The 27,821-nt window shown below is 37.6% G+C and overlaps 3 protein-coding genes and 1 pseudogene across 9 annotated transcripts; 3 read left to right on the top strand and 1 right to left on the bottom strand.

Moving 5' to 3' along the window:
- The first annotated feature begins 875 nt into the window (after positions 1–875).
- On the top strand, positions 876–12,958 carry LOC143892181 (chaperonin CPN60-2, mitochondrial-like). Of its 4 annotated transcripts, none has more exons than XR_013255445.1 (19): positions 877–1,168; positions 1,582–1,606; positions 1,734–1,865; positions 3,621–3,780; positions 7,223–7,398; positions 7,878–7,973; positions 8,640–8,744; positions 8,961–9,047; positions 9,254–9,343; positions 9,468–9,548; positions 9,649–9,717; positions 10,156–10,233; positions 10,388–10,483; positions 11,019–11,118; positions 11,207–11,310; positions 11,418–11,523; positions 11,638–11,716; positions 12,523–12,717; positions 12,796–12,958. XR_013255445.1 is itself a non-coding variant. In XM_077396633.1 (19 exons), exons 1-18 carry the CDS (start codon positions 1,131–1,133, stop codon positions 12,626–12,628), a joined length of 1,728 nt encoding a protein of 575 aa, XP_077252748.1. In that variant the 5' UTR covers positions 877–1,130; the 3' UTR covers positions 12,629–12,669; positions 12,796–12,958. The 4 variants fall into 4 exon arrangements, 3 of the variants coding, with proteins under 3 accessions (XP_077252749.1, XP_077252748.1, XP_077252747.1); XM_077396633.1 differs by having other exon boundaries at positions 12,523–12,669; XM_077396632.1 differs by having other exon boundaries at positions 12,523–12,958.
- Positions 12,959–14,454: 1,496 nt separating this feature from the next.
- LOC143892180 (uncharacterized) lies at positions 14,455–19,480 on the top strand. 3 transcript variants are annotated; one of them, XM_077396629.1, is made up of 8 exons: positions 14,455–14,719; positions 16,158–16,268; positions 16,492–16,626; positions 16,822–16,926; positions 17,043–17,147; positions 17,269–17,374; positions 17,457–17,514; positions 17,797–19,480. In XM_077396629.1, the coding sequence occupies exons 1-8, from the start codon at positions 14,587–14,589 to the stop codon at positions 19,135–19,137; spliced, it is 2,094 nt and encodes a 697-aa protein (XP_077252744.1). In that variant the 5' UTR covers positions 14,455–14,586; the 3' UTR covers positions 19,138–19,480. The 3 variants fall into 3 exon arrangements, with proteins under 3 accessions (XP_077252744.1, XP_077252745.1, XP_077252746.1); XM_077396630.1 differs by having other exon boundaries at positions 14,582–14,719; positions 16,492–16,645; XM_077396631.1 differs by lacking the exons at positions 14,455–14,719; positions 16,158–16,268 and having other exon boundaries at positions 16,507–16,656.
- Positions 19,481–21,301: 1,821 nt separating this feature from the next.
- Positions 21,302–24,566, bottom strand: LOC143845840 (cell division control protein 2 homolog D-like). Its single transcript, XM_077354244.1, has 8 exons — positions 24,278–24,566; positions 23,392–23,533; positions 23,034–23,095; positions 22,806–22,917; positions 22,584–22,677; positions 22,412–22,481; positions 22,188–22,326; positions 21,302–21,560 (listed from the first exon to the last, which is right to left on the bottom strand). Exons 1-8 carry the CDS (start codon positions 24,472–24,474, stop codon positions 21,468–21,470), a joined length of 909 nt encoding a protein of 302 aa, XP_077210359.1. The 5' UTR covers positions 24,475–24,566; the 3' UTR covers positions 21,302–21,467.
- Positions 24,567–26,097: 1,531 nt separating this feature from the next.
- On the top strand, positions 26,098–27,767 carry LOC143846277 (photosystem I reaction center subunit IV-like; annotated as a pseudogene). The gene is made up of 3 exons (XR_013234734.1): positions 26,098–26,344; positions 27,189–27,254; positions 27,527–27,767. The product of XR_013234734.1 is annotated as a photosystem I reaction center subunit IV-like (transcript).
- The last annotated feature ends 54 nt before the right edge of the window (positions 27,768–27,821 follow it).

The following is a 27,821-nucleotide window of genomic DNA, read 5'->3' as shown; positions in this document are numbered from 1 at the left end:
TCACCCGCAAATATGCCGCAAAGGGATTGTAATAATTATTTTGATTTGACAGCGTCTATTTTTCCCGTAATCGTCATAACCTCATATGTGATTTGGTATTTTTTTGTAATTTTAAAATTTTATAACCCTTTCTAGGTAATTTTTCATTCAAAACTTTATAATTTAGCTAATTTACTTTTTGTGGTGTAATGATTACTTTCTTACATTTTCTAGGAACATTTTAGCAACATTTGGATGCGCGCATTTTGCATACACAAAGGCCACTTGCCAAGAAATTGCCAAAGGAGAAGCTTGATAGCAAATTCTAATAAAATAAAAACCACATTTAAATGTTATCAGGGCACTCTCACTTTGTGTATGGCCCACACCATAGGATGATCCAAACCGTCCATTAGTTGGGCCATAGCCTAAATAGGTTATGCTCCAAAAATCATTTTCATAGGATGATCCTATCCCTCCAATCTGAATGTTAGAGGGTTGATCCTAACCCTCTATAGATCGGAGGGTTAGAATCAACCGATGGAAATAATTTTGGGGCATAACCTATTTAGGGTATGGCCCATCTAATGGACGGTTTGGAACTTTGGATAATCCTACGGTGCAGGACATACCGTACTTTTTATAAAGTGAGGAGTTACTCATAAAAAACAAACAGCAGTGATGATAACATTCTCAAAAAGATTAAAAAATACTGTAAAAATGCGGGTGCCTGCGGGTTGACCTGACCCGACCCGTGTTTTTGCGGGTTGGGTCACCCGCGGGTTGGTTTTTGACGGGTCACGAAAACTTAGACCCGTGCCCGCAAATTTGCGGGTGGGCCGGGTCGACCCACGGGCACGGGTCACTTTTGCCAGGTCTATCGGCGAACTAGTGAATGATGACTAGAAACACTTTCACGTATTCAGAAAATTTTTTCCTCTCTAAACTTTTTTCACAAAATTCTTGCCATCCAAACCTACAAGGCACTTCTAGACTGTTTCATCTGTCTAGAACCCGCCCGCGCCCAATTTAAGCCTGTTCTCTTTCAGACCACTCTGTCCATGGAAGCCCACTCTCGTAAAATCCTAACCCACCTGTTATCTTTTCCCATTTTGTTCTTAAATTCCTAAAACCATATTCGTCTATCCATCATGTATCGCGTTGCAACAAGCCTTACTTCCAAAGCCAGGTAAGAAGTGTTAACTTACCAACTTCTCCAATAGCTCAAGCTGTTGGAGAAAGGCAGTATTTAATCTTTTATACTTTAACACTCCCCCTCACGTGTGGCCCCACTTTCTAGGGTTGGCCTACACGTGGCACATGTGGCCCCACTTTTGGGTTTAGCCATTGCATGTGGATTTTGCTATCAAGGAGGTTTGAACCCAGGCATTTGCTCTGATACCATGTTAACTTACCAACTTCTCCAATAGCTCAAGCTGTTGGAGAAAGGCAGTATTTAATCTTTTATACTTTAACAAGAAGAACAAAAAAAAAAATGACAAAATGATGTTTCATCCTTTCTAGTTTTCTTATGTTTTAATCTCCTTTCAATTTTCTTTTCTGGGTTCTCTCTCATTCATTGGTTTTTTTTCTATTTTGTAGGATTACTAGAAACAGCAGTCAGCAGGTAAGACTTGGGTTTTATTTTTCTTGGTATCTTTGATTCTTTGTAATTCATTATTTTGAGTGTTTTGGTGAACTGGGTTGTTAATTTAGTTTGTGCTTTTAATGTTATGTGCTACTTTTCTGTATAGATTGGTAGTCAGTTGAGTTGGAGCAGATACTATGCGGCGAAAGACATCAAATTCGGGGTTGAAGCTCGCACTTTGATGCTTAAGGGTGTTGAAGAGCTTGCTGATGCCGTGAAAGTCACTATGGGACCTAAGGTTATAATTGTTTTCCACTTTGTAATTGCAATTATTGTGTTGTTAATTATTTATTTATACTGATGATGTAGCCCCTTCAAATGTATTGATAGTGCTGCAGCATGCTTTAATTGTTTTACAAAGTGTTTTTTTTTTTTTTTTTTAAATTTTGAAGTCCCCAAATGTATGATTGAGAGACATGTTTGGGTTTAGCAAGCAAGCACGCACATGCACGCACACACACACACATATGTATATGTATATGTATATAAATTAGTGATCAGGTACACGTATCAAAAAGAAGTCTGCCCTTATGATTTCCATTTGATTAGACAGATGATCTTGGATTCAAGACTAATTCACATAAGAAGGTTTAGTCAAGAATGTGGATTCAAAACAAGATAAATGATTTACTCGATACTGTTATGAGTAAGCATATGTTCATAGATAAACTTATTTCAAAATTCAATTATACACCTGCTGTCTGATATGCTCATTGTATCGCATTCATCAATTTAATCTAGTTTTTTCGGTCTCCAAATATGCAGCGAGAAAGGAAGACCAATAGGATTCAATGGATAGAATATTGGAATAAGAGTTTGTTTAGGATTTTAGGTTTAGGAGAGGGGATATAACAACAAATATGAGTTAAATAAATACCATATTATACAAATTATGATGGTAATCAGTAATTTTATAAGTAAGTACATGGATGGCCGTATCACTATTTCTAGATTTTTAGGGATTGCCTTCTCAGACACCTTGTATCCCTGTTGAAATTTTGGGGGTTTGACATGTCCAACACTCGCGACACTTGTGTCCGTGTCCACAAAACATATGCTTAAACCTTGCTGGGAATTTTGCAGGAGGCCTATATATATGCTATCTACCAGTTAATTCATTTACAATATTTAAAAAACTTTTAATTCATTCACATTTTTCTTGGTTAATTTAAATGTCTAGAATGGAATTTCAAGTTTTGTACTATTTAGTGGTAACAATTATTTTGTTTTCTTCAAGAGGAGTGTAGGAATTTAAACCGGGTGTAACTCACCCCTAAAAGCTAGCCATTAGAAGGAGGGTGCCCATTCCCTTATAACCCATCCACATCCTCCACATGTTTTTACCGATTGGGGATAATTTCTTTTGCATGGAACCCCAGCAATATCCCCCTCCACGCGGAAGCAACATGGACAATCGCGCCCCTCCACGTGGCAGCAACGTGGGAACCACGAGATACTACACCGGGGTTTCTGAGATCTTCCCCGAGGGACTTTTCCGCCCTCGGAGGCAAATCGGGGTTACCACGCCTTGAGCTTTGATACCATTTGTAGGAATTTAAACCAGGTAGAACTCACCCCTAAAAGCTAGCCGTTAGAGGGAGGGTTCCCATTCCCTTATAAGTTATAACCCATCCACATTCACATGTTTTTACCGTTGTGGCCTATGGGATAATAGCTTTTGTGTGGAACCCCAACAAGGAGGACATTTGTTTTTCTTTATCTTCTATTTAGGGTCATATAATTGCATTCTGTTCTGTTTCATCCTCAATTTGTCCTTTGGTTTTGTTTTGTTTATTGCAAATGAACGTTGGGTGGGGGTTGTTGATTTTTCTTTCGTATGTATATTTTTCACCTTTCTTTTTTTAATTGTCTAGACGTTATTTTTTAAATACAAATACGTGTTGGCGTGTCAATGTGAATTCAGATTTTTTTCATTTTCTTTTGATTTGTTTATTGTTGAGGTCTCAAATTGTTGAATGTTTGGGTTTTGAAGGGTCGTAATGTGGTATTAGAGCAAAGCTTTGGTGCACCCAAAGTGACAAAAGATGGTGTGACTGTTGCGAGAAGTATTGAGTTCAAAGACAGAGTTAAGAATGTGGGGGCGAGTCTTGTAAAGCAGGTTGCTAATGAAACCAATGATGTTGCCGGGGATGGTAAGTTTTTATTGCTTCATATAAGGGTTTTGTCGTAGTTGTTTTTCCTCTTCGAGGCAATCTTATGTGTATACATATTAGTGTTTAAAATTGCATAGGTATGAGCCTATGAGGTGAGTTGTTACCCTCAAAGTTCTTTTGAGGTGTAAGCCTAAAAAAGCTTTTTTTTTTAAGTAAATAAAATTAGTAGTATAAGATTAGCAAGCAAACAATACAAGAGAAGTGTTGGCAGGATGCCGCAGGAGGACATCGTGGGCGGGACGGCCTCTACCTGTGCAGTCTTCTCACATGTAGGGTGTCCAAGAAGAGGCCATCCTCCTCCTCTGGTGTCCTCAAACTGTGGTTATAATTCCAGCATAGGTCTTAATTCAACTACGAATAAAAACAATATAAATATCTTTTAAGACATTGTTTTTTCGTTTAGGAAAATGACCAAGTATGACATGTACTCACTTCCACGTGTACTACAATAAGAAGTTTGGCCTATTTCCCTTTATCCGACCCCATTGAATAATTATAGACCTTCGATCAAGCATGATGAAAAAGACGTCTTAAGGATTCTATTAAGCCATTGATTTTTGCATGTTCCAATCTTGAAAATAAGATCTCCGTTAAGCATTTGACGTAGACCCCACTAGGTTGGCCTATTAGATTACCTATCCCGATCACCAACGCACATGCCATTTGTGCATTGGATTGTGGCTGTTTTTTGTTCATCAAGACGAGATTGTCTAATTAGTAGATCTCAAAAATAAAATAAAAGATAATGCAATTGTAAACCTATGTTACAATTCATTAATAATAGGGAAAAATACAGATACACCCCCTCAACTATGGCCAAATTCCACTTCTAACCCCGTGGTTTCGAAGTTACCATAGACACCCCCTAAACTATCCGTGGGCTTTTTTAACGTGACGGAGTGGACGGAGAGGATGAAATGACTATAATGCCCCCGTCTTCCCCAACTAAAAATTAGAGTTTCCATACCTGAAAACTGAAAATTAAGGTTTGATTCAAACCCTTGTTTATTTATCAGCACAAACCCTCGATGTAGGGGTTTTATTTGTCTTCATTCACATCATTGTCATGTTTTGCACAGAAACCCTAATATTTTAGATCTTTTTTTGTTTTTATCAGTGTTTTTTTCTTGAAATGTGGGGTTTGATGTAGCCATGGAGTGGGGTTTCATTGTTTGTGGTGGAGGCGACGGCGGCGGGAAATGACGTAACCCTAATCCCTCTGCAAATGGCTTAAAACCAGTGGCGAGGGTATTTATGTCCTCAAAATATTAACCATGGTTAGTTTTATTCATTCCGTCAGGTTAAACTAATGGACCGTCAACGGAGGGGGTCTACTTAAAAATGTCAGAAAGTTGAGGGGGTGTCTTTGGCACCTTCGATACCACGGGGTTAGAAGTGGAATTTGGCCATAGTTGAGGGGGTGTATCTGTATTTTTCCCTTAATAATATGTTAATAACAAGTGCCACAAAAAAAATGTGTCAAACTCTCAAGAAGTCAATGAATGGCTCAGTCCCATGAGTTTGCAAATAGCAAACCACATACAACTTATAAGATTGGCTCATCCCATCCCACGAATCAAAACTTATAATTCAAAGAAATATATCTAATAAAACCTTCACTTTCTCAAGAATCTAGGTCTTCAAGCACCACAAAAAGTTGTGTCAAACTTTCAAGAATTCGATGAATGGATTAATTCCGTGAGTTTGCAAATAGCCAACTAAATACAACTTAGAAGTTTGGCTCATTCCATCCCACAAATAAAAAATTAGGATTCAAAGAAATTTGTCTAATAAAACTGTCGTATCCTCGAGAATCTAGGCCTTCATAATCACCTCGTCATCGTTGTCCTCTTCACTCATGTATGGATGCCCTAATCATCTTCACCCTCTTCATCATGTTTCTTATCTATGAGAGTAACATTTGGTGCAACCTCCACCTTTGCCTCTAACCTACATAATATGCACATATTAAAACTTAAACTAGAGTCCGAGGGAAATGTTTGCAAAATTAGTAACTTAACATTTATAAATATGTAATTTTACATACTTAGCAGATTATTACTCTTTCTCTTTAGGCTGAGAATTAGAATTTAAAATAAACTTTCTATTGATTGTCAATAATAGTGAAGGTAGCAGTGGTACACCAGCTTGATCTAGAGGAAAACCTACATGCAATAGCATCAGAGACCCACTCTTTAGCATCACACCAATTGAGGTCAGAATGGAGAAGAGATTTTTTTTTTCTTTTGCGTCAATCTGTCCATTATCAGAATCAATGTAGCCCACCATGATTGGATCTATGTTTTGCCTTCTCCTTATACCTGCCTCAACTTTGTAAAAGAATGCCACTTATTCAAGATTCTTCTTAATCATATTTTTTCTTTGGAAAATGATATGGAGACACACTTGTGTCAAGGTTGTCCCAAACAGCCCTCCTAATATATACATGTGTACCTAATTATGGGCATGCCTGTCATTTTATCGAAGAGATTGTATTCTTTCCAAAAAAAAAGCTATTAATGTATTGTTGGGTAATTTGGGTAATTGGGAGGGCTGTTAGGAAGCTCCTTGTCATGCATGCGTCTTCATAGTAGCTCTCGTTTTCTTTTGTTAGATTCATTTAATTTTTGCACAAGGATGATAGTATTGGGTGGGTGAAAAACAATAGTATCAAGTGCTAATATAAAATAAGTTGTCAATACGGGGCATCTACACAAGTTTTTTTATTTCTGGGTCAACTACCCTTACGTGCACGTCATTTTACGCATCACTGATTAAAAACTACACGAATCAATGAAAAGATAACTACGCCAATCATTGACTTTCCTAAGTTGGCTCATTTTTTCCTTGGCCAAGTTCTCATCCGAGTCTGAGTTTTTAATTACCGGAACACATTCAATTTTGGCTGCTTTTGTGGAGTCATTCTATGTTTAGAAACTTGTGTCAAACATTGATTCGCCCAAATTGTCTTGGATTGATTATCCCCTATTAAGTCAACAAAAGGCTTGTATAATTCACCTGGGTTACTTGCCCTAGTTGATCCTGTTTTGCTTTAGACCAAGCATGGTTTTAAATTTCCATCGAAACTGGCACGAAACGACCGAAATGTTTCAATTTCCTTCCCCACTGGAACGATACCATAATCAAAACGCATATTAAAATCAAAATCGTAAGTGCATTAGTGGTATACTATAGTTGTATATCTTACATAGCACATTTTCGTGATTTTACAGGCTTTCCACTGAAAGTTCAAACCGTAACCAAAACGTTTCCATTTCCGTGGAGGCTGAAACCAAAATTTAAAACCTTGGGACTAAGTCCTTTACGAGTAGAAGTGTTGCACCTTCATCGTGAAACTATGTCTAGCCCGACCTGGATGTGATGAAAATGGCTGATTTTAGGGGTGATGATTTGTCTACAGGTACCACTTGCGCCACAATCCTCACTCGTGCAATATTTGCTGAAGGGTGCAAGTCAGTGGCAGCTGGAATGAATGCAATGGATCTCAGGCGTGGAATCACAATGGCCGTTGATTATGTCGTTACCTACTTGAAGAACAGAGCACACATGATTAGCACGTCAGAGGAGATAGCACAGGTTAATGTTCTCTTTTAATAAGATAATAGTTTGTCTTATGTGAAGCTACGTCTTTTTGCTATGTATTTCTTGCTTAATTGTGTGAAGAGGCATTTATGCTGTGGGCTGTGGACTTGTTGTTGGTGTTCATATCAGTGAATAAATTCTGATTTTTTTCCAGTAGTTTAGCTAAGTTTTCAACTGGTAATATGGTCTTGATTCTTGGGTTGCCAGACCCAATAAGAACCCCTATCATATGGGCCCTTTCTTAAGGGCCCAAAACACTTTTGGGTGCACGATTAAGAAAGCTATGCCCTGTTTGGGTTGAAAGAATAACATTTCCGATGAAAAAAAATTTCTTGAGAACTTTTATTTCTTTCCACGATGTAGATGGAAATGATATGGTTATAGTTAATTTGGATGGAATCAATCCAAAAAAAACAAACATAGGGCCTTGATTCTTAATTCTCTGAACTGCAACATTTATTTGTTTCAAAAAGGTTGCTACTATATCAGCAAATGGAGAAAGAGAGATTGGTGAGTTAATAGCAAAAGCTATGGAGAAAGTTGGCAAAGAGGGGGTCATCACTATCGCTGTAAGTTAAACAATTGGTATTTCAACTTATAGTAGTGTGTGGAAAATGTAGATTCATCTGGAGTTTGGATTTTTTTTTTTTTTTTGCATATTACTTTTCTTTGCCTGGTACCTACTTGTGTTGGCATGGCTTTTCCCCTTATGCTAATGTGAATAAAATGTTTTGTATTACCAGTAACTTGGACAGATTTGACTGGCATTTCTTTTTATTGGTTGGCCAAAAGAGGCAAAACTGGCTGATTTGGTTTTTTGTAACTTTGTCGGGGCAACATTATCCTAGACTGTTCAGTGCCGTGTCTTTAGACGTTTTATCTACTCTCTCCTAAATAAGGGATACCTTTGGTTTCAGGCCTTCGATCATGTAATTTGAGTTTTCTATTGCCCCCAAAGAATCCATTTTCATTCTGGATTGTTTGTCTCCATGCAAATATTAGAATTGCTGATACATGATCACTCTTGTAGAAAACTTTATTTTCATTCTGGATTGTTTTTCTCCATGCAAATATTAGAATTGTTGACACTTGACACATGATCACTCCTGTAGAAAACTTTGTGAAACTTCTTGTTTTCAGCAAATGATTTTTATTTAGTTATTAATTTGAGTTATCTAGTTATTAATTAGTCATAGTGATGTGTTCATCTGATATTGCTTGCTAAATTTTTGCAGGATGGGAAGACTCTGTACAATGAATTGGAAGTTGTCGAGGGAATGAAACTGGATAGGGGCTATATATCCCCCTATTTCATCACTAATCATAAGAACCAGAAATGTGTAAGCATTTTGGTTTCTCTGGATGAGTTTTTCGCCAAGGGTACAAATTCAAGTCTACCTTTGTTCTTATGGGATAGGAGGAAACATATTTTTTAGAGCTTGTTTTGGGGGCTGTATTTTCTGGATTTTTTTTCCATACAAACTTGACAGGTTTTTCATTATGGCGCCTTTATGCTGCCGCGACATTATAACATTATTGATTTTCCGTGTTGACAGGAGCTTGATGACCCTTTAATTTTAACATATGAGAAGAAGATCTCAAGCATAAATGCAGTTGTGAAACTATTAGAATTGGCACTAAAGGTATCTGTTCTTTAGGAGTTATGTTCAAATTTACCCAACCAAGCATAGTTTTAAATTTCGGCCGAAATAAAATTTTGGATTTTGGCCAGGACCGAAATTTAATACCGAGGCCGAAATTTTAAGATTTTCACCGAAATTTCAATCCTTGCAACCAAGTGGCCTAACAGCTTCTGTTAGATCAACTGTAATTTATTGCATATTTGCAGACACAAAGACCTTTATTGATCATTGCTGAAGATATAGAAAGTGATGCATTGGCAACTCTCATTCTGAATAAGCTTCGTGCTGGAATTAAGGTCACATCTGCTTTCCATGTGCTTTAGAAGAATTAGTTTCTTGGTAAAATAATATTTCTATCTGTTTGCAATTGTGTTCTTTTAACGCCTAGTGATCTAATTGGGGTGAATGGTGTATTGATAGGTCTGTGCTATTAAAGCACCCGGTTTTGGAGAAAATAGGAAGGCCTATTTGCAGGACCTGGCTATTCTCACGGGAGGACAGGTGGATTCATTCTTCTAATTTTATATTTTCTAAATATCTGAACTCCGGTCAATTTCTTGTTTATTAATTAAATATTACTTATTTCTTCCATTGGTCATAGGTCATAACTGAAGATCTCGGTATGAACCTTGAAAAGGTGGAGCCAGATATGCTAGGCTCATGTAAAAAGGTGAGTTATCTCCGGTGTGTTTTTCTTTTAAACTCTGGTTATTTTTATGAATGTTTCTGAATGATTATTAAATTGCATCTTATCTGAAGTTTAATTATCTTCAAAACTTAAATGATCAAAATCGATGTCTTATTTCCCAAATTGAAATATAATGGGGAGAATCGTCCCATTTTTTCTTGTTCTCTTTATTTGTTGCACTTATTTTACTTCGAGTTGTCTTTCACTCTTGCTTACCTGCTTAGTTTCTAGTCACAGAGCCTTGATAAAGATGTCTCAGCAACCTGTGGATTTAGTGACCTCTCTTTGTTTTGGTTATCAAGGCTTTTTTCCAACATTAAAGGCGCTCAATCAAGAGTCAGAATGACCTTTTATATTTCAATTAGTAGCAACAGCATTGGTCTTTATATGTGGCTAACTATGTGACTTATAAAATTGTAGGCAATTACCTCTAAAGATGACACAGTCATTCTTGACGGGGCTGGGGATAAGAAGGCTATTGAGGAGAGGCGTGAGCAGGTTTGTGTTCTTCATGTGTCTGGTCACCTTTGCTTGGTAGTCAATGAACAAATCATCTCTACCAAGTTTTGTGTAACTGTACAATTTGGAGTTATTTCTATTGTTGTTTGAATTGGATGATTGCATTGAGGCTAATGTGTTTATTGTCTGACAGCTGAGGTCGTTAATTGAAGCGAGCACTTCAGATTATGATAAGGAGAAGCTGAGAGAAAGGTTGGCAAAGCTTTCTGGTGGTGTTGCTGTTCTAAAGGTTGACTTTCCCTTCATTAAATTTTCATACTTGTGCATCCTTAGTAACTTGATTAGAGAAATGCCCTATGATTTTCTAAGTTTATTGATACAAGAAAAAGGTGTCCTATGTGCAAACATTATTTGCACTAATAATACGTGCTTTTATTACTAATTTTTTATGATGTAAAAATAGGGCTAGAGCTTAAAAATGCAAGGTTTTAGTAGTTGTAAAGAAACCGACATCCGTAAGGTATAGAATAGATATTGAGAAATTTACATGTATACTAAGGTATTTAATGGTAAAGGAATTTCACATTTACAAGGCTTTACATAACCTTTGGGCCATCCAAGTTTTCCCATTATATAAGTACATATTTGCAGCCTTTTCGTTTAAACTTGTGCCTCGGTAATCTGACTTATTCCGAATGTTGAAACAAAATGCATTTATGCTCTCGTTAGTTGATATAACTTTATTTGCACCATCCCCAAAGGTTACAGTTTAAATAAGTGAATTTTTTGAAGATATTTATTGCTAGATGTATTCATTTTTGCAGATTGGAGGAGCTAGTGAAACCGAGGTTGCAGAAAAAAAGGATAGGGTGACTGATGCTCTCAATGCAACCAAGGCCGCTGTTGAAGAGGGCATTGTACCAGGTACCCTCATTGTCCTTGGTCTTTTGTAGTATGAGGTCATTGTTGTTGCCTAAAGACTTCAAAGTCAACAAGGTGACTTTCTTTACAGGTGGTGGTGTTGCTCTTCTTTATGCATCAAAGGAGCTGTCAAAGCTGGATACTGCTAACTTTGATCAGAAGGTTGGAGTCCAAATCATTCAGAATGCTCTCAAGGTTCAAACTTTACTGCGCACTCATTTATCTAGATTTTAGGGAATTTTCTAGTAGTTGTATTTAATTTGATTTTGAAATTAAAGAGGATCTTGTGTATCGAACTTCAGACACCAGTGTACACAATTGCTTCCAATGCGGGAGTTGAAGGGGCTGTAGTTGTTGGCAAACTATTGGAGCAGGATGACCCTGATCTTGGATATGATGCAGCCAAAGGTGGACTTTCCTGTGACAATTCTTTCTTTTAATTGTTTATTTTTTAGAGTTTCTTGTAAGTTTTTGTGCATGGGTTTGTAACCTCTATTTTCTTTTGGACCTATTGATAATCAGGTGAATACGTGGACATGAATAAGGCAGGGATCATTGACCCGGTGAAAGTAATTAGAACTGCTTTGGTGGATGCTGCAAGGTAATCAATTCTATTTTACGCATTTATTTCAATATCAAACTAGATGTTTGCAACATGCATTGGTTGGGTTTGGGATGAAAGGGACATTCTTGCGGAAGAACACTATAGTAGTGCTGTAATAAACCCAATATTTAATAACTCGGACTTGGGCGAGAACTTGGGCAAGGTAAAAACAAGTCATCTTGGGTGAGTCAGTGGTTGATGCTGTCAATTTTTCATTTACTCAAGTGAGTCAGAACAGTTTTGTTGTTTGACTCGGCAAGCCAAAATTATTTCTCAGACGAGCTTTGCAAAAGGTAAAACCAAAGTTTTAAATGTCGGTTTTGGTGGAAATTTCGGGCAAAATCATGTAAAATTTAAAATGTCGGCTATTTCGGTGGAAATTTCGGTCATTTCAGTAGAAATTTTGTAAATAAGGGTGAAAACGGGAAATCTTGTAACATTTTGATTCAATGTACGTGACACCGGTCAAAATCCGAAACCATGGGTAAAACCTAGTCGACTCGGGCAACTTGGGCATGTTGATGAATGGTTTGAAGAGTTTTTAAACTGTGATTTAAACAATGGAGAAGAGGGTCATTAAACCCTCACCATGAATTGTTATGTTACTACTCGTTCCCTCATTGAGCTTCTGATGTTTATGAAACTCGGATGTAGGCATGTAGCAAACCCCTTGTACTTTAATATTCTCTTTGATAGATTTCTGTGTGATCTTTCCAAATCTGATCTTTTATGGGTAGCAGTAAACTAGTAACCACACCTCCATCAGGCTTTTAACATTTAGCCTCCATTTCATTTTGTTGCAGTGTCTCTTCATTGATGACTACAACTGAGGCTGTTGTTGTTGAACTCCCAAAAGATGAGAAGGAAGTTCCATCAATGGGTGGTGGCATGGGCGGCATGGATTATTAGAATCCTCACAGCAGAAATGGCAGTGATTCAAACTCGGTGATGTATATATAATCAATTGAACAGAAAATAAAAGTTTAGAATTTTGAGAGGTTGGTTCCTCTCCAGTGTATCAGTTTTCCTAATGGGTGTAAATATGTGTTCTGAGTTTTTTTGTTTTTTGTTTTTAGGAGGCCAACCGTTGATGTAAATATAGTGAGGTGGGTAGAAAATTTTGTTTTTGCCCTCAGCAGACTACGACTGTAACAATCCTTATGAATTTTACTCTTTGGGTAAGAAAATCTGACGTGGGTGTCAATTTTTCAATAAAATTTTCACCATGTTTGCTTTGGAGGGGATATGAGAAATGGTATATGAAATTATCAATTTACTTCTCTTTGTTGTTGTTGGATCTTGTAGCCATCAGCCTTGTATCGTATATCTGAGATGGTGATGATCATCATGTGATAAACCCCATACACGTATTCAAGTATACATGCGTTGATTAATAAATTATATTATGTCTAGTATTTTGTAATAAAAACTGATTTCTATCTGGGTGTCTTTACCAATCTCATGGCATGTGCATATTGAAAACATTGAGAGAGGATGGGCTTGTCACATTAGTTGGTGAACCAGAACCAACTTGGTGTGGGTGGCTCATAAAGTGGTCCACAATATACCACCTAGTGCGAGTTTAGTTGTCTTAGGTTGGTGTGAATGATTGGTGGTGGTGGCCACAATGAGGATGCAAAGCCTGCGGGTCTGACGATGAGAATTTTCTCCATTGGCCCTTGATTGATTAGGAATGGATCTAATATACAGGTTATGACTGGAAGTGAAATAGTCTCCCGGTTGAGGAGATGGAAAAACTTTTCAAGAGAAGCTGTTGGCAAATAAAGCAACTGTCACCACATGTGATAGAAATATCTTGGGAATAAGAAAAGTCATCCAGTCACATATGTGCTAAAAAGGAAGGGTTGATGAGTCCGCCCTCTCTGATAGAGAGGAAGAGTGTCAATTGGGAGACCATCACCCTAACTCTCTCCTATGGTCATGAGTTCCCTTCTGCTCATCTATCGGATTGGACTTGCCATCCACCATCCATATTCAGTCGCAATCATTTTCTTGGCTCTAGAAATTCAACTCCAATAAATCAGTTGTGGGCTACAAGAGACGTATGTAATCTAGACAGTGGATCTTGTAGATTATCTTGAATTGGTGGCCTTGGGAAGAGGGGGTGATTATATTATATTCCTCCAAACAAGGCTACTGATTTTGGCACTGTCACGTTTTAATAATTGAACAAACTCAGCTTGACTTTCCTTTTTTAATTGGTTTCTAATTTCTAAGAGTTTTTTCTGAATTGTAGAACCTTTGGCAGCTGTTTAAATAATAAAAGGACAAGATGAGTTAGTGCAACTATCAAAACATAGTGGTGCCATTATCAAACTTGATGCATGCAAGTCATCAAGTCTGATGAAATAGAGATCTTAGAATCTTAGATCATCTAATAAGTGGAGTATGGGCCCAAAAGTGGCTTTTTAAGAAAGAGCCCATAAAAACAGTGGTCCGTATGGGCCAAAAAGAGTCCCATAAAAACTGTAGCGCGTGGATGGTGACGATCAATTCTAGAGCCCCAAACGGAGACGAAAGCGCAATTAAGGCCGTTGATCTTGCAGGCCATCATGAAGCGACCCCACGTGACCTTGACCCTTTTCTTCAGTCAGCAGTGGGGGCCGCGGAGTAGCTAATTAGGTACTCCCGCTTGAGTGACGGAAATGCCCCCTGCATCATCTAGTTATCTCAGGACAAAACCGTCATTTTCTATCCGTTTCGCGCCCAACTAAAACGACTCCGAATCTTTCTGTTTCTCTTCAACTGCAATCTACGAATTGGGTACAGAAGAAAGAGCTTTCTTTTTACGATTTAGGGTTTTTTTTTTGTTCATTCGATGATCCCCGGATCGTAAATTAGTGGAGATGATGAAGAAGAATTCAGGAGTTTTTTCTATTAAAGATCATTCTCAGATCCGGCGATCGTCACAGAGAGGCTTCGAACAAGTTCGGAGCTCAAAAAACTTGATGAATTCTAGGGTTTTTCGAGATTCCCCAGGTTATCTCTTTAAATTTTTCCCTTTTTTCCCCTCATTTCCTGCTGATTTAGAAGCATATGTTTGTTAGGTTTGGAATTAAGAACCTGGAATATTTTTTCTATTAGATTTCGGTGCGATAGTGTGATGCATGATCTTTTGCTTGTAATCTTCATGTACTTTAGATTGGTGTAACTTTGATATCTTTCTGGCTTTTTAGAATGTACCTTTTGATACATGTATTTTTTTTTTCTTGGACGATCCTAGGTGTATTGCAATAACCAAGAAATTCATGTGTCTAGTTTGGTATGCTAGTGCTTTTAAGTTAATTGCTAGTTGATAGGTTGTGAATTTGGGCTTGGGAAAGGTAACCATTTGTCTGAGAAATTGATGTTGCAACTTACTGATAGGATAGCTTTTAACTCAGCTAGTTAAGGACTTAAGGGTGCGAGTTTTGTTTTGTGGAACGTGGTCCTGAAATTTACTTGAGTATAGATATGGAGAGGTTGAGAATGACCCCGAACTAGGCACGGGGCCAGAGTTTTTTTTTTTTTGTTTCTTCAATGCTCTACTATTTCTACTGATAAGTTTTCTGGGCATACTTGTGTTGTGGATTGTTTCTTCAATGCTCTGCTATTTCAGTTGATAAACTTTCCACACAATTGCTATTGTATTATCCATCAGCACGAAATGCCAAATGCCCTTTTCACTTTGTTAATTACTGGTGTTCTATACGGCCTATAGCGAATTTGATAGAGAAACCACATGGAAAGTATAGACAGTTGTCAGAGGTAAATTAGGCTTCCTCTAGGCTGCGTTTATCAATGCTTAATTTCTGCTATTCAGAGCGGGCTAAATGGGCAGAAGGGAATCATGCGGAGCGAGTCCGAGGGCCACAGTTTGACGGAGACAGGCGGATGGGCCGGGCTTGGGGAACACCATTGTTTAAAAAATTTCAATTTTTTCGGTCTCCACAATGGAAAAAGTGCAGGAGATGTTAAAGAGCACAGCCTTAGTGATCCTTGGTATGCCGTCGAAGACTTTAATGCAGCCCAGATGGGAGGATGGTTAAAGCGATATTACTGGTTTTAACATTGAGAATTATTCTTACACATTCAAGCAATATTTCAATAAGTCAGAAATCTAATGTGGTACATATGGAATTATACATCTTACTGGCATCCATTGCATGTCTTAACCTTTTCAAGAATGTTGACGCCTCATCTCTTCTTGTCCTTTCTGTAGCGTGACTTTTTTGCTCATTATCTAGATAGCTTAAATTTTTTTGCAATTATGGCTGCATGTGTGAAGATGTAAATCATTTGTCTATTGTGTTTTGGTAGATTAATAATCAAGCTACTGCATCTGCAACATCATGGTCGCAGATAATAAAAACTGAATTAGTTATTTTTTGCAGCTAATTATATGTATGCAGTCTGAGATTGTTTTTTTTCTTCATAGGTATTAGCAGAATAAAAAGAGTAAGGTTTGCAGACCTTGATACCATTCATGCAATTAGTCGAAAACCAGATGTGTCTTCAATTCCGGCTGAAAGCAATCTTGCTCAAACCTGTAGGTTTCCTACTTCTCTCTGTATCTGGTTGTTGTTAGGTGTCCATGAGCCACAATGCATGTGTTATTGCCATCTTTTTTACTGTCCCATTTTCCGTTTCTTTTCATAAATTGGGACATCTACTTGAACTTCTTGTTTTTCTTGTAATTAATGGGTGAAAGAATGTGATACATATGATTGTCCTCTTTGAATTGTAAATCTCTATAAAAAATTTGTTTGTAGTTGATGAACCAAAAACTTCTGAGTTCAAATATTATAAGAAATTGCGGGGAGATACTAGCGCCACTTTTCATTCTTCTCTGCCACTTAAACAAGCCAACAATTCAAAGAAGTTTGGAGCAAGCAACTCTCCGGGAGGTAGGCTGTCACTCTGGAGGTAGCCTCTTGGTATTCATCTTATAAGATCACCAAACTTTCATGCAATTATGTTCTTTGAATTATTCAATGCTTTCATTTCTGATGCATCCAACCAATGGTTTTGTAATTTGTCACCTAAAAGATTAATTTTATTCAACTGTGTTACTTCTTGACCATAATCTGCAAAATATGCAGAACTGAATGACATGATCAGATGCGAGCCCTTTCCTCCCATTGAAAAGAGTACACCTATTGACATGAAATCACCTCTTTTACCAGTTGGATCCTCAAGGAACTCAGGTGTAACAATCAATTTATTTTCCATAAGTAATTTCAACACTTTCATGCATGTATTTACTACATATTTTAAGCATGCAACTTTGTTACTTCTTGACCATAATCTGCAAAATATGCAGAACGGAATGGCATGATCAGATGCGAGCCCTTTCCTCCCATTGAAAAGAGTACACCTATTGACATGAAATCACCTCTTTTACCAGTTGGATCCTCAAGGAACTCAGGTGTAACAATCAATTTAGTTTCCATAAGTAATTTCAACACTTTCATGCATGTATTTTCACCATATTTTAAAGCTTAGAACATGCAAAGAGAAATTCCTAAGAAATTGTTGCCAATTTTCAGAGCTGCAATACGAGCACGGAGACATCTTTTCCAGAAAGCGAATCAAACTACTTCAGTTAGCTGCAGGAGTCTTGTCTCTTGAAATTGATGAATTATATTCGAAGGGGTTAGACACATTTTCATCGATAAGATCTTTTACTTTCTCTTGGATTTTTGTTCTTATGAAACCTGACAAGAAATTTGTTCAGTTCTGACTTGGTTTCAGAATTACTTCAACGGCTGGGCATAGAACGCAATGCAAACAATGTAAGCTCTTCACATTTTATTAAAATATATTTAAACTTTAGGTGCCCACCACTTAATCTGGCATTTTAGAAGTTCCTAAAATTTTAGGGCAGTGATAAATTGACCCCCTATGTGTCTTTCTCTGTCCTCTGGGTTAGAGAGAGAAAGACACATAGGTGGTCGATTTATCACTCCCCAAATTTTAACCTGACCTGTTCTTATTTTTAAATTGATTGTATGGTTAAATTCCCCATTGTAGCTTCCTTGAATTGCTGATATTTGAAAGAATGGATCTTGTGGCAGAGTTTAGCATTTTCAAGGTCAATGGGGGTGAAATTAAACATCAATTCTCAGTTACATTCTTCTCCTGACTTGGATTTTCACTCCGAGGAATTGCTTCAAACTCAAAGAAGTAACCTTATGGCATCTAGTGGCAGACATCACGTAGAAGAAAGTTTTCCAGAGCTCTGGTGTAAGGAGGCAGACAAGCCAAACCTCTCATCATTATTGTGCAGTGAGGATCTGCTCTCTCTTTCAACCTGGCATGCTCATGAAAAAGGTCTTGAGTACGAAGACAGGCAATTTGATTATGTTCGAGACTGTGGAAGAACTACTTTTGATATCAATTCGGGCACAGAGTTCTCATTTAATAAATATGGGTATTTTACATTGGGAAACACACTGGCCAAATTGGATTGCTTAGCCCACAAAAACTTGCCTTCTTGTTGGCACTCCCCAGAGCACTCACTTATCCCACATAACAATTCAGAGCTGGGTGATATCTACCATCCAAATGCAATTGAACTTGCAAGAGAGCAATGCAATCTTCAATTACTAGGTTGGAATGATAACATGGAGAATGCGCATGAGTTGCCTATTGCAAATGATAGTACGGTAAATCCTGCAATTGCGGGACCAATTTCCTTGGAAGATGATTATTGGAGGAATTTTAACAGAAGGGTTGGTGCAATCGCTTTGTGCTCTCCAGTTGGAAGATATATCCTTGACAAAGGGCATTATCCATCTGAGAAATCTGATAATTTTCCGCCAATCTTGTCTTGTACTCAAAACTACCTTTCCCTTACCAAAGATACTGTATTAAGCAACAATTATGATGTGAACAATCTCTTCCCCTCACTGCCTTGCAGTAGTTTCATAAGTGGAGTCTTTCAGGAGAAACTCCATCCAAGTTTTGACCCTATCTTACTATCTAGTGGGTTCGATTTCCAATTCAGAAGGAAGAGCTTGTCATCACCTGATTTCTATAGCAAGCAAGATTCACCAACTCATCTCAATCTCCAATTTCATGAAAACAAGATAAGAGACATCACCAGTTTCGGGCGTAGTGGACTCATGTTTGACGGTTGCACAGAAAAATCAAGCAATACCGAACTCCAAAGTCAGTTTGACGCCGGAATACTTAACACACACAATATTTCTCCCTTCGGCTTCAATTTTTCTTCGAATAAGGATAGCGTTTGGCCATTGCTGCTTGATCGATCTAACTGGTGTGAGTTTGAAGGTGAAATATCTTCCGACCAAAGTGATAAGGATAGCGTTTGGCCATTGCTGCTTGATCGATCTAACTGGTGTGAGTTTGAAGGTGAAATATCTTCCGACCAAAGTGAGAACAAATACAACTGATGGTTCCAATGTTTCAGTTGAAGGATTTTTCAAGATGGGTTATAGTAATGAAGAAAACTTCTCATTGATGTTGAGATCATGTTTAGGTTGACAGTAGAGTCAGGTACATCTAATCATCTTTCAGTTGTTTGTTTTTGTAAGCAACAAGATTCCTAATGATACTTGTATTACAGAAGCTTTAGAAGCTTTGAGCTACTAACTGTAGTTTAAAACGTTGGTACATGTGTATCGCATGGGTAACCCATCAAAATGCTTTGTACTATACCAATTAGCTTAGGAAGCAGACTGTACATAGAATCTTTCTCCAGGAAATTTTGAAATACTAATACGAGGTAATATGCTATTTTACTGTAGCACGCGCATCTTATATATTGACAGATACCTACATGCTGCCCAGCTTATTAAAATTTTGTTGTGATTCTCCTTCACATAGTGATGTAGGGAATGGTTTGTTGAAAGTTGAGATGGCTGCGTCACTCAAGCATTGCTAGCAAAATGGGATTTCGTTAAAGATGATATTCCATGCTGTTACACATGCGCAAAAGACAAAGGAAGTGAGCTCGTATCCCCACGAAAAAAGAAAAAAAAAACTCAGTGAAAATTTCCTAATCGATAGGCCATTTTCACCCCTTCTATATTTTCGGCATGGGATCCTGTTTTAGTAGTGTTCTCCTTTTTTTGGTAAGTATGCTGGGGATCGAACCTGCGACCTCATGGTTGAGATACAAAAGCCCCAACCCTTGAGCTACAGGCCCAACCCCAGGAATTGCTTTCCTATCAGAGAAGAAATGAAAATTTTGAAATTTCATTGTGGAAAATAATATATCAAATGTTCAATATCAGGGATCCATTGATATGGATTAACAAAACAGCATGTTGGCATGGCCACGTGATAAAATGTGTAAAATGTTCCTTTGTTCACTTTGGTACTCCAGACATGTTCAAATGTTAAAGCAGTAGTACCAATACATGAGAAGGATGAAGAAAAGCTCAATGACATGAACCATGATGAAACTGGATGCCACCCTTGGCTTCAGCAGGGCTTACATGGAGAAGATAAGGAATCTTAAGGTCGTTCTGAGATGATACAAAGCGGTGACGGGATAGAGAATTAACTTCCCTAAGTCTTCCATCATGGGGGTAAGAACCAATTATGAGGTGGTAGACGGTTTTATGCCCGGAAGTTGGTGTTCAGAGTTGGCTGGCGGACAAGGGCCTTGGTATCAGGAACCTTGGACTGATGACCAAAGCCCTTCTTGGTAAATGGATCTGGAGATTTGAGGAGGAAGACTCACTTTCGGAATGAGGTGATTGTGGAGAAGTATGGCATCAGATGGGGCAGCTGGGTTCCCAATGACTCTTATCTTGTCACTGTTGTCACGGTCTGGAGAGATATCATGTGTGGCTTCAAATCAATTTAGAGTTGTTACAGATTTCGCGTAAGCGACTCTAACCGCGGTTGACAAGATCTCACCTTTCGTTGGACCCATGTTGTTGGTTGTTTCACCTCCATTGCAACGAAGTGCCAAGAAATTAGTTTATCATGGAATTTTTTTCCATGGACAATGAGTTTTCCAACTTTTGGCCAATTCATTGTCCTCGGAAATTTTTTCCAATGTTGAAATTTTCTACTTCCTAAGAAAATTGCAATCCTTCTCTACTAGACCCTGGATTTTTTTTCCTATGGAATATATTTTCATTAGATCCTCACAGACCCTACACAATTTCGGATGTTAGGAAAATTGCAATCCTTCTTTACTAGACCCTGGGTTTTCCTAACACTATGAAGATTAATAATTTTAGATCATTTTTTTGTTATCGATTAGCAAATCTACTTGCTACTGAGAAACCATTCAACCATCAAATGAAATAAATTCATTTTTAACCATCATGGCCTCAGTAGTAAAACTGTACAAGCTCAAGCTCTGTCGTATTCTTGAGTAGAGCTTGCTGAGGCCATGATGTACAACCATCATGTACAAGCTCAAGTCTGATCCTCATGATCCAGAGATTCAATGTAGAGGATGCTACTTGAGTACTATGTTTCGAAACCCCGTTGAACTTCTTTTGTACTAGAATGGCAATCTTGATTATCATTAGCTTAAATCAAAATGTTAGACAACCATCATTAACCCAATTGCTTGCATTTAAGGAAAAAGCAAAGTGATACATAAAAAAAGCATATATTGCCGTCTGCTTAAATTGTACTCGTTAAAGTCATAACCATCATCAATCTCAAAATGTCATACAGCATCCAAGACAAACAAATTGCTTGAGAAAAGCACTTCAGGACAGCACTAGGTGTGTTGTAGGTGAAAATTAGTCATGATTCAGAGAGAGGCTTTATTCAGATCATCGAAGTATGGGTGCTCCATGGCTTTCTTTGCAGAGATCCGTTTCAAAGGGTTATACAGCAACATCTTCTGCAAAAAATTAATCATTCACATGCCAGTAAGTATGACATTATGCTAATGTACTTCAATTGAAAATAAAGAATAATGGTAACCCAAGGATTTTTTTAATTAAGGGGCATAAGAACAGTGAGAATCAAGAGTTTATAAAGGGGTGTATGTTCTTAAAGTATTATAGCTACTATTTGTTTACCAAAGAGAAAGAACATGAACAGTACAAACCCAACTCATTATTAGAAGTACATATATTGGTGAAAATTAGCCAGCAAGTATAGCTGCTATAACACATGCAAAGAGACAATCAACATTACAAGGAAGGGGTGTTAATGATTTATAGTAATGACGTTATTTGCTTATAGTAGTGTATTTCACATTTTCTTGTAATCTGTATCCTTCTAGATGGCAGTAAGTATAACAGCTATGTCAGTGTATAACATTAACCACAAGCAATGGATGCTAATAATTTATCTTAGTCCATCCTAGTTTTAACTTTTAACAGCTAAACTAGATTCTTCTAAGAATTCCATTTATTCATCTATTGTTGTATGTAGTTTCTCCATTTATGTTCTTGATCTTTTACAATGTTTAGACGAAGATATGCATATTTCGATCATTATATATCAAGCGGACCCAACTCACCGAAAGCAGATCCAGCCCATCGGCATCGAGCCCAGGGACCATTGATGACAAATTCTGTGGGCTCCATTGTGGGTACTCATGCCAGTTTCTTAATTCGCTCACTCCTGGCCACACTTCTTCATTTGGAGTACCCAATAACCTGCATGATTAGCCAGAGTAGATGAATAGCAAGAACAAAAGATAAAAGTAAAATTGAGTATGCAGATTGCAGAATTTAACTGAACCTAAAGATATGGAGGAGCTGTTGCAATTCAGAGTCCCCTTGGAAGAGTGCTCGAGTTGTAACCAGTTCGGCTGGTATTTAGCAGAAATAATAAGGTAAAATTAGAATAGAAGTCTCTCCAGTTAAATTCTTGGTATTTTTAATTGAAGGGGAAGGGGGGGTGGGTTTCATACCAAATATGCAGCCGACAGACCACACATCCACTGGCGTTGAGTAATGGGTAGCTCCCAGAAGCACTTCAGGAGCTCTATACCACAGTGTCAGGATCTGGAATAATGATTATACAGTATACTTCATAAGCCAAACCAAAATATGGTGTTTAACGGGTTGAGTGACACTTTTTATTGTTAGTTGGGATGATTGGATGAGTTTTTGTAACAAACATTAATATGTACCTCATGAGTATACTTCTTGAGTGGAATAGTAAATGCCCGACTTAGTCCGAGATCTGCTATTTTAAGCATCATTGTCTTTCGATCCATTAGAAGGTTGTGAGGTTTCAGATCCCTGTGTAGATGAAAGCGGAGGTAGATGAAGATTATGTGAAACCCATTTAAAACAAATGAAGATTATGTGAAAGCGTATGACAATCATTTAAATATAATTCTGTAAAGCTTAACTACCTGTGCAATACTCCATGACCATGGCAGAATGCAACACCCTTGCATAGTTGATACATCAAACCCTGAATAAAGAAACACCAACTTCTATGAATCTCAATTTAACTGATAATTAAAAATTACCAATTAATTCAGGAAAAGAAAACAAGTAGAGTGTATTAGATGCTGAAGAAAAAAGGTAATCGGGTTATAAATTTAAGGCCGATCAACCCTCACTAGGTAATCTTCTTCCACCGTACGTTCAGACATGAGTTGTTAAATCAAGATATGAAAATCCATGGTTGGCTTGAATATTTTTGTCACGATTTGATACTTTCGAAAGCATGGATATAGAAGAAATTCCACGTAACTAAATGCCTACCTTGACAGTTTTAGCAGGAATCATCTGACCAGTTGCGCGAACGTTTCTGATATACTTCTTAAGATCAGTATCCATATATTCAAAAACCAGATATAAGACTGTCTTCCCTTCTTTATTCTGACCTTGTTTGAGATCCAACAGTCTGCATAAGATCGTGCAAGAAAATGCATATGAAAACACAGTAAAAGGACCCTTACAAATGCAACATTCCTGTTCATGGATGTGATTTTAAATCTACCTAAAACCTCATCAAACCCACTGAACAACGAAGCAAATTGGAGCAAGCAAAACCTAATCCAATATAGTCAAAACAAAATGCAGTCCAAGACAAAGGCACTACACTTCTAATAAATTCTCTTGAAAAGATGTCATAATCAGAACCAAAACCAAGAAATTCCCCAGATACCTTCATAGGAAAGAGAATACCCAACCCATTAAGAAAAACATGAAATCAAACAGAAAGAAACCCTACCCATATAAACAAACCTTAAAATTAGAAATGAAACCCTAAAATCCCACCAAAGCCTAGAAATTCCCCAAATATCTTCATAGGAAAGAGAACATCCAGCCCATTAAGAAAGATATGAAATCAAAAAAAGAAAGGAAAAGAACCCAACCCATATAAATAAACCCTAAAAATATAAATGAAACCCCGAAATCCTCGCTTAGAACGCATAGCATTTTGTTAAAGAAAGATCAAGAAACCATTGAAACAGACATCAAATCACACACAAAAAAATATAACAGCACAAATAAAACACCCTAAAATTAAAAATGAAAACAAATACCCGTCACAGAAAAATGGGGAAGAGTAAAAGAAGATAAAAAACTAGAAAGATAAAGGGAAAGAAGTCGAAGAGCAAAAAGAAAAGTGGAATAAAAATACCTGACAATGTGAGGATCAATGGAGAGCATTCTCAGGAGAGAGACCTCTCGAAGGGTAGTTGGGGGAACTCCTTCATCGTCCTCGTGAAGACGTGTCTTCTTGAGAGCAACGATTTTCCCTGTAGCTTTTTCCTTTGCTCTGTAAACCTTCCCATATGTTCCTTCACCCACCTTCTCTAACTTTTCGTATGCATCCATGGATTTGTTTTCTGGTTTTGTGTTCTCTCTCTCTCTCTCTCTCTCTCTCTCTCTCTCTCTCTCTCTCTCTCTCTCCGTAAAAAGAATATCGATCCGAACGAAGGACAAGGAGGAGCGTTTTATAGCGGTTTCTGCTTTCTTTTCTCGTCGCCAACGTTCTTATTTTTGAAATTCAAAATCTACAGATTGTTACAGGAGTGTGACGCCTCCTTTAAAGGAACTTTACAAGTGGGGCGCATAATCAAACAGGGGGTGAAAAAATAATCTCCCTTTGGAAATTATATATATGGTTGACGGCTGGGCATGCGTGTGCCGCCTATCGGCCTATGAATTGAAATCCTGTCTCCATTTTATATATTGAGCGAGAAACTATGCATTTGAGTTGGGTTAGGGTCGAGCCTTGGCAACCCAACCCGATTTCGGGTAAGATGGGTTGGGTTAGAGTTGAGAGATTTAGAGGTGGGTTGGGTAAGGGTTGACCATCCTCAACCCGAGGCTCGGGTTAGGGTTGAGGGAATACTAACTCGGATTGGGTTAGGCTTGGCCTCAACCCGATCCAACCTAACCCGAGTTGCACGCCAACCCCCCCTCTGTCCCTTTCTAAGATAAATATTCAGAAATCAGTTCCTTATATGTATATTCAGCAAGAAATTATATGGTTGACAGCCACGCATGCATGTGCAGCCAACAAATACAATGGGGCCACGTTGCGTTCATTTGTTGGGCCCTGATGTAGACACCCTCTGATTTGTGGAGTTTTAAAATTGACGGCACAGTATAGAAACCTCCACATATCAGAGGGTTAGGATCATCCCATGGAGAAGATTTTTCAAGGTACACCCAATCTACATTAGGTCCAAACAAATGAATGGTTTGGATCACCCAAACAACGTGGGCCCCACAGTGCATGTGCATGCACATGCACGGCCAACCATCATATATAAATAGCGAGGAAGAATCCCAATGGACGGTTCAGAAAATAGGGAGCCCACAGTAGAAAAATCTCCACAAATTTGAGGGTTATACTGTACTAGGCCTATTCATCTATCAGATCAGATGCATGGTTTGGATCACCAAACGACTCTACCTCCCGTATGTTTTTGCCACATGGAGACCATATCTCAAATGATTTTCCAAACAACCCAAAGCCCATCTTCCTATTTCTTTTTCCTAGAACTTCTGTAGAACTGAGAGCCCATCTTCGTAAAGCTGAGAGCCCATCTTCGTAAAGATTGGATTGTAGGAAAAACTTTGCTCGTAGTACAAAATTTCCTTTCCTAGGAAATTTTTTTCATCTCCACGATATGTATGAAAATAATATAGTTATGGCTTATTTAGGGGATATCATTATAAATTGAAGGTCCCTCTAAGTAAATTTTGAACTGCTTTGGCTAAAATTACATACAATCAAACAATGAAAAAGTAAGAAACTTTAGAAAAAGTTTTATTTTCCTAACTTTTTCAGAAAATACCTGCAACCCAAACAAGGCCTAAGGGAGATAGCATTATCCACAGCAAATGGATATGATGTCCACGTGGCACAATCCTAATGGCCAAAATCCTACCTTTTCTTCAATGTGTGTAGATAATTTACCTAGGAAAACTAGTTTGTTTGAGGTCTAAGTTTTTAACTATTTTCTCATTCATTTCATCTCTACAATCACTTGTTGTACTACACATATCTAAGACAGGAGATATGGCCACCTCTAACATGGCTTCTATAACCTCTAACTGTGTTCTCACCTCTAACATTCCCACCACCACCTCTCACGCCTCCATATTCTTCTTCTCCAATAATAACTCCACTTCTAGCTAGAAGGTTTGTTATACGTGCACTAGAAGCCCGATCGGACCCAAGAGAGGTGCAAAGGTAAATGACACTCCATCTTCATCATTTTCATTATCCTAATGTACGTTTGAATTGCCGGAATCAGGCACTGGAATCAGCATCCTATTCCGATTCCTCTCTAATTCAACGTTTGATTCAAAATGTGAAAAAATTAACGAAATAAGGCGAGGGGGGTGGAATTGAAGAGGTAAAATGACGGGGGTATTCTAATTTCACCAAGGTGGGATGCACTTTTTAAATTTTAAAAAAATTAATTTTTTACATTCCATATAGGGGGGAATCTAAATAGGATGCCGATTCCGATTCCGATTCCGATTCTTGATACCGGCAATGTAAATGTTGCTCTACAAGGCATTCATCTGGACCACCATTACTAACTGGTTTTTATTTGTAAATAAGATTATATTAGTTCAAAATATCAATGGAACATTAGCCTCTTTAGATGCCTCTAAAACTTATTTGCATCCAATTTGAATGGAAATGGTTTTGAAGTTATATAGTAAATGACCCCAAAGAGACCTTAATTAATCTCCCCTTTACAGATAAGATTAGATTAAAATAATTTTATTTGCAATAAGGGCTCTTTTGGATGACATTAATTATATTATGTCTTCAACAATTATGACCATTGTCTGAAAATGATCATATTTATCTTCTAAACCATTTGCATATAAATAATTCTTAGAAATCTTTAAAATGGCCCATCATCATCTTCGCCATCTCGCGTTTTTTCTTTTTTTCTTTATAATTATCATGTAGGAATTACATGGTTCTCGACTTATTTTAGAAGAAAAATTACCACAATTTTTCCGCGGGTTTAATTTTACTACTAATTTTGCTATGTTTCATCCATATATGTTTTCAGGTGAAAATCTTGAGGAGAGAATCTTACTGGTTCAATGGTGTCGGGTCCGTTGTAGCCGTCGATCAGGTTTGCACGCCTTCTTACAATCTTCATTGTAGAAAAAAAGTAGAACTTTAGTAATTCCTTGGTATACAATTAGAAGCTTTTTAAAAAAAAACGTATAAACTTTATCAGGGCTTTTCATTTATTTTTATAATTTTTATTTGTATATTCAAGTTTATTTGTAAATTTTCATTAGTAGAAAGATAATCTGCAATTAGATGTACTCAAGATGTTAGTGTATAACTCTAAACTCTTTTACCCATATTGTTTTCTTTTCTATTTTGTTTCATTTACAGGATCCAGCTACTCGCTATTCAGTCGTGGTTCGGTTTAACAAAGTGAATTATGCCAATGTTTCTACAAACAACTACTCATTAGATGAGATTCTGGAGCTGAAATGAGTCTCAAACTCTCAACAACTGTGCCATTAGAAGACAAAAATGTATTTTGTAGTTGCTATTGTCTTTCCAATTTGTAATATACTTGGCTTCTATGTAATCTCTTTCAATTCATCAACCAGTATTTTATTCTTGAGCATCATATGGACTTACCCAACCTTTCTCTAATGGTTAAAACGTTGAGTAACATGTG

This window comes from Tasmannia lanceolata, unplaced genomic scaffold, assembly GCF_043159265.1.
Source record: "Tasmannia lanceolata isolate RefF3 unplaced genomic scaffold, GAP_Taslan_0.1 ptg000015l, whole genome shotgun sequence".
Classification (NCBI taxonomy): Eukaryota; Viridiplantae; Streptophyta; class Magnoliopsida; order Canellales; family Winteraceae; genus Tasmannia; species Tasmannia lanceolata.
The sequence above is the reverse complement of the archived record's forward strand: the minus strand, read 5'-3'. Positions and strand labels throughout refer to the sequence as shown.

What these genes read in the sequence shown, in the direction of transcription:
- LOC143892180 (XM_077396629.1), top strand. Translation starts at nt 14,587, where the DNA reads ATGATGAAGAAGAATTCAGGAGTTTTTTCTATTAAAGATCATTCTCAG. An exon ending in TGGATCCTCAAGGAACTCAG is followed by an intron (nt 16,927 to 17,042) that starts GTGTAACAATCA and finishes CAAAATATGCAG; the next exon opens with AACGGAATGGCATGATCAGA. An exon ending in TGGATCCTCAAGGAACTCAG is followed by an intron (nt 17,148 to 17,268) that starts GTGTAACAATCA and finishes GCCAATTTTCAG; the next exon opens with AGCTGCAATACGAGCACGGA.
- LOC143892181 (XM_077396633.1), top strand. Translation starts at nt 1,131, where the DNA reads ATGTATCGCGTTGCAACAAGCCTTACTTCCAAAGCCAG. An exon ending in CTAGAAACAGCAGTCAGCAG is followed by an intron (nt 1,607 to 1,733) that starts GTAAGACTTGGG and finishes TTTTCTGTATAG; the next exon opens with ATTGGTAGTCAGTTGAGTTG. An exon ending in CTATTCTCACGGGAGGACAG is followed by an intron (nt 9,549 to 9,648) that starts GTGGATTCATTC and finishes CATTGGTCATAG; the next exon opens with GTCATAACTGAAGATCTCGG.
- LOC143845840 (XM_077354244.1), bottom strand. Translation starts at nt 24,474, where the DNA reads ATGGATGCATACGAAAAGTTAGAGAAGGTGGGTGAAGGAACATATGGG. An exon ending in ATTGATCCTCACATTGTCAG is followed by an intron (nt 23,534 to 24,277) that starts GTATTTTTATTC and finishes GATCTTATGCAG; the next exon opens with ACTGTTGGATCTCAAACAAG. An exon ending in GGTCATGGAGTATTGCACAG is followed by an intron (nt 22,918 to 23,033) that starts GTAGTTAAGCTT and finishes TCATCTACACAG; the next exon opens with GGATCTGAAACCTCACAACC.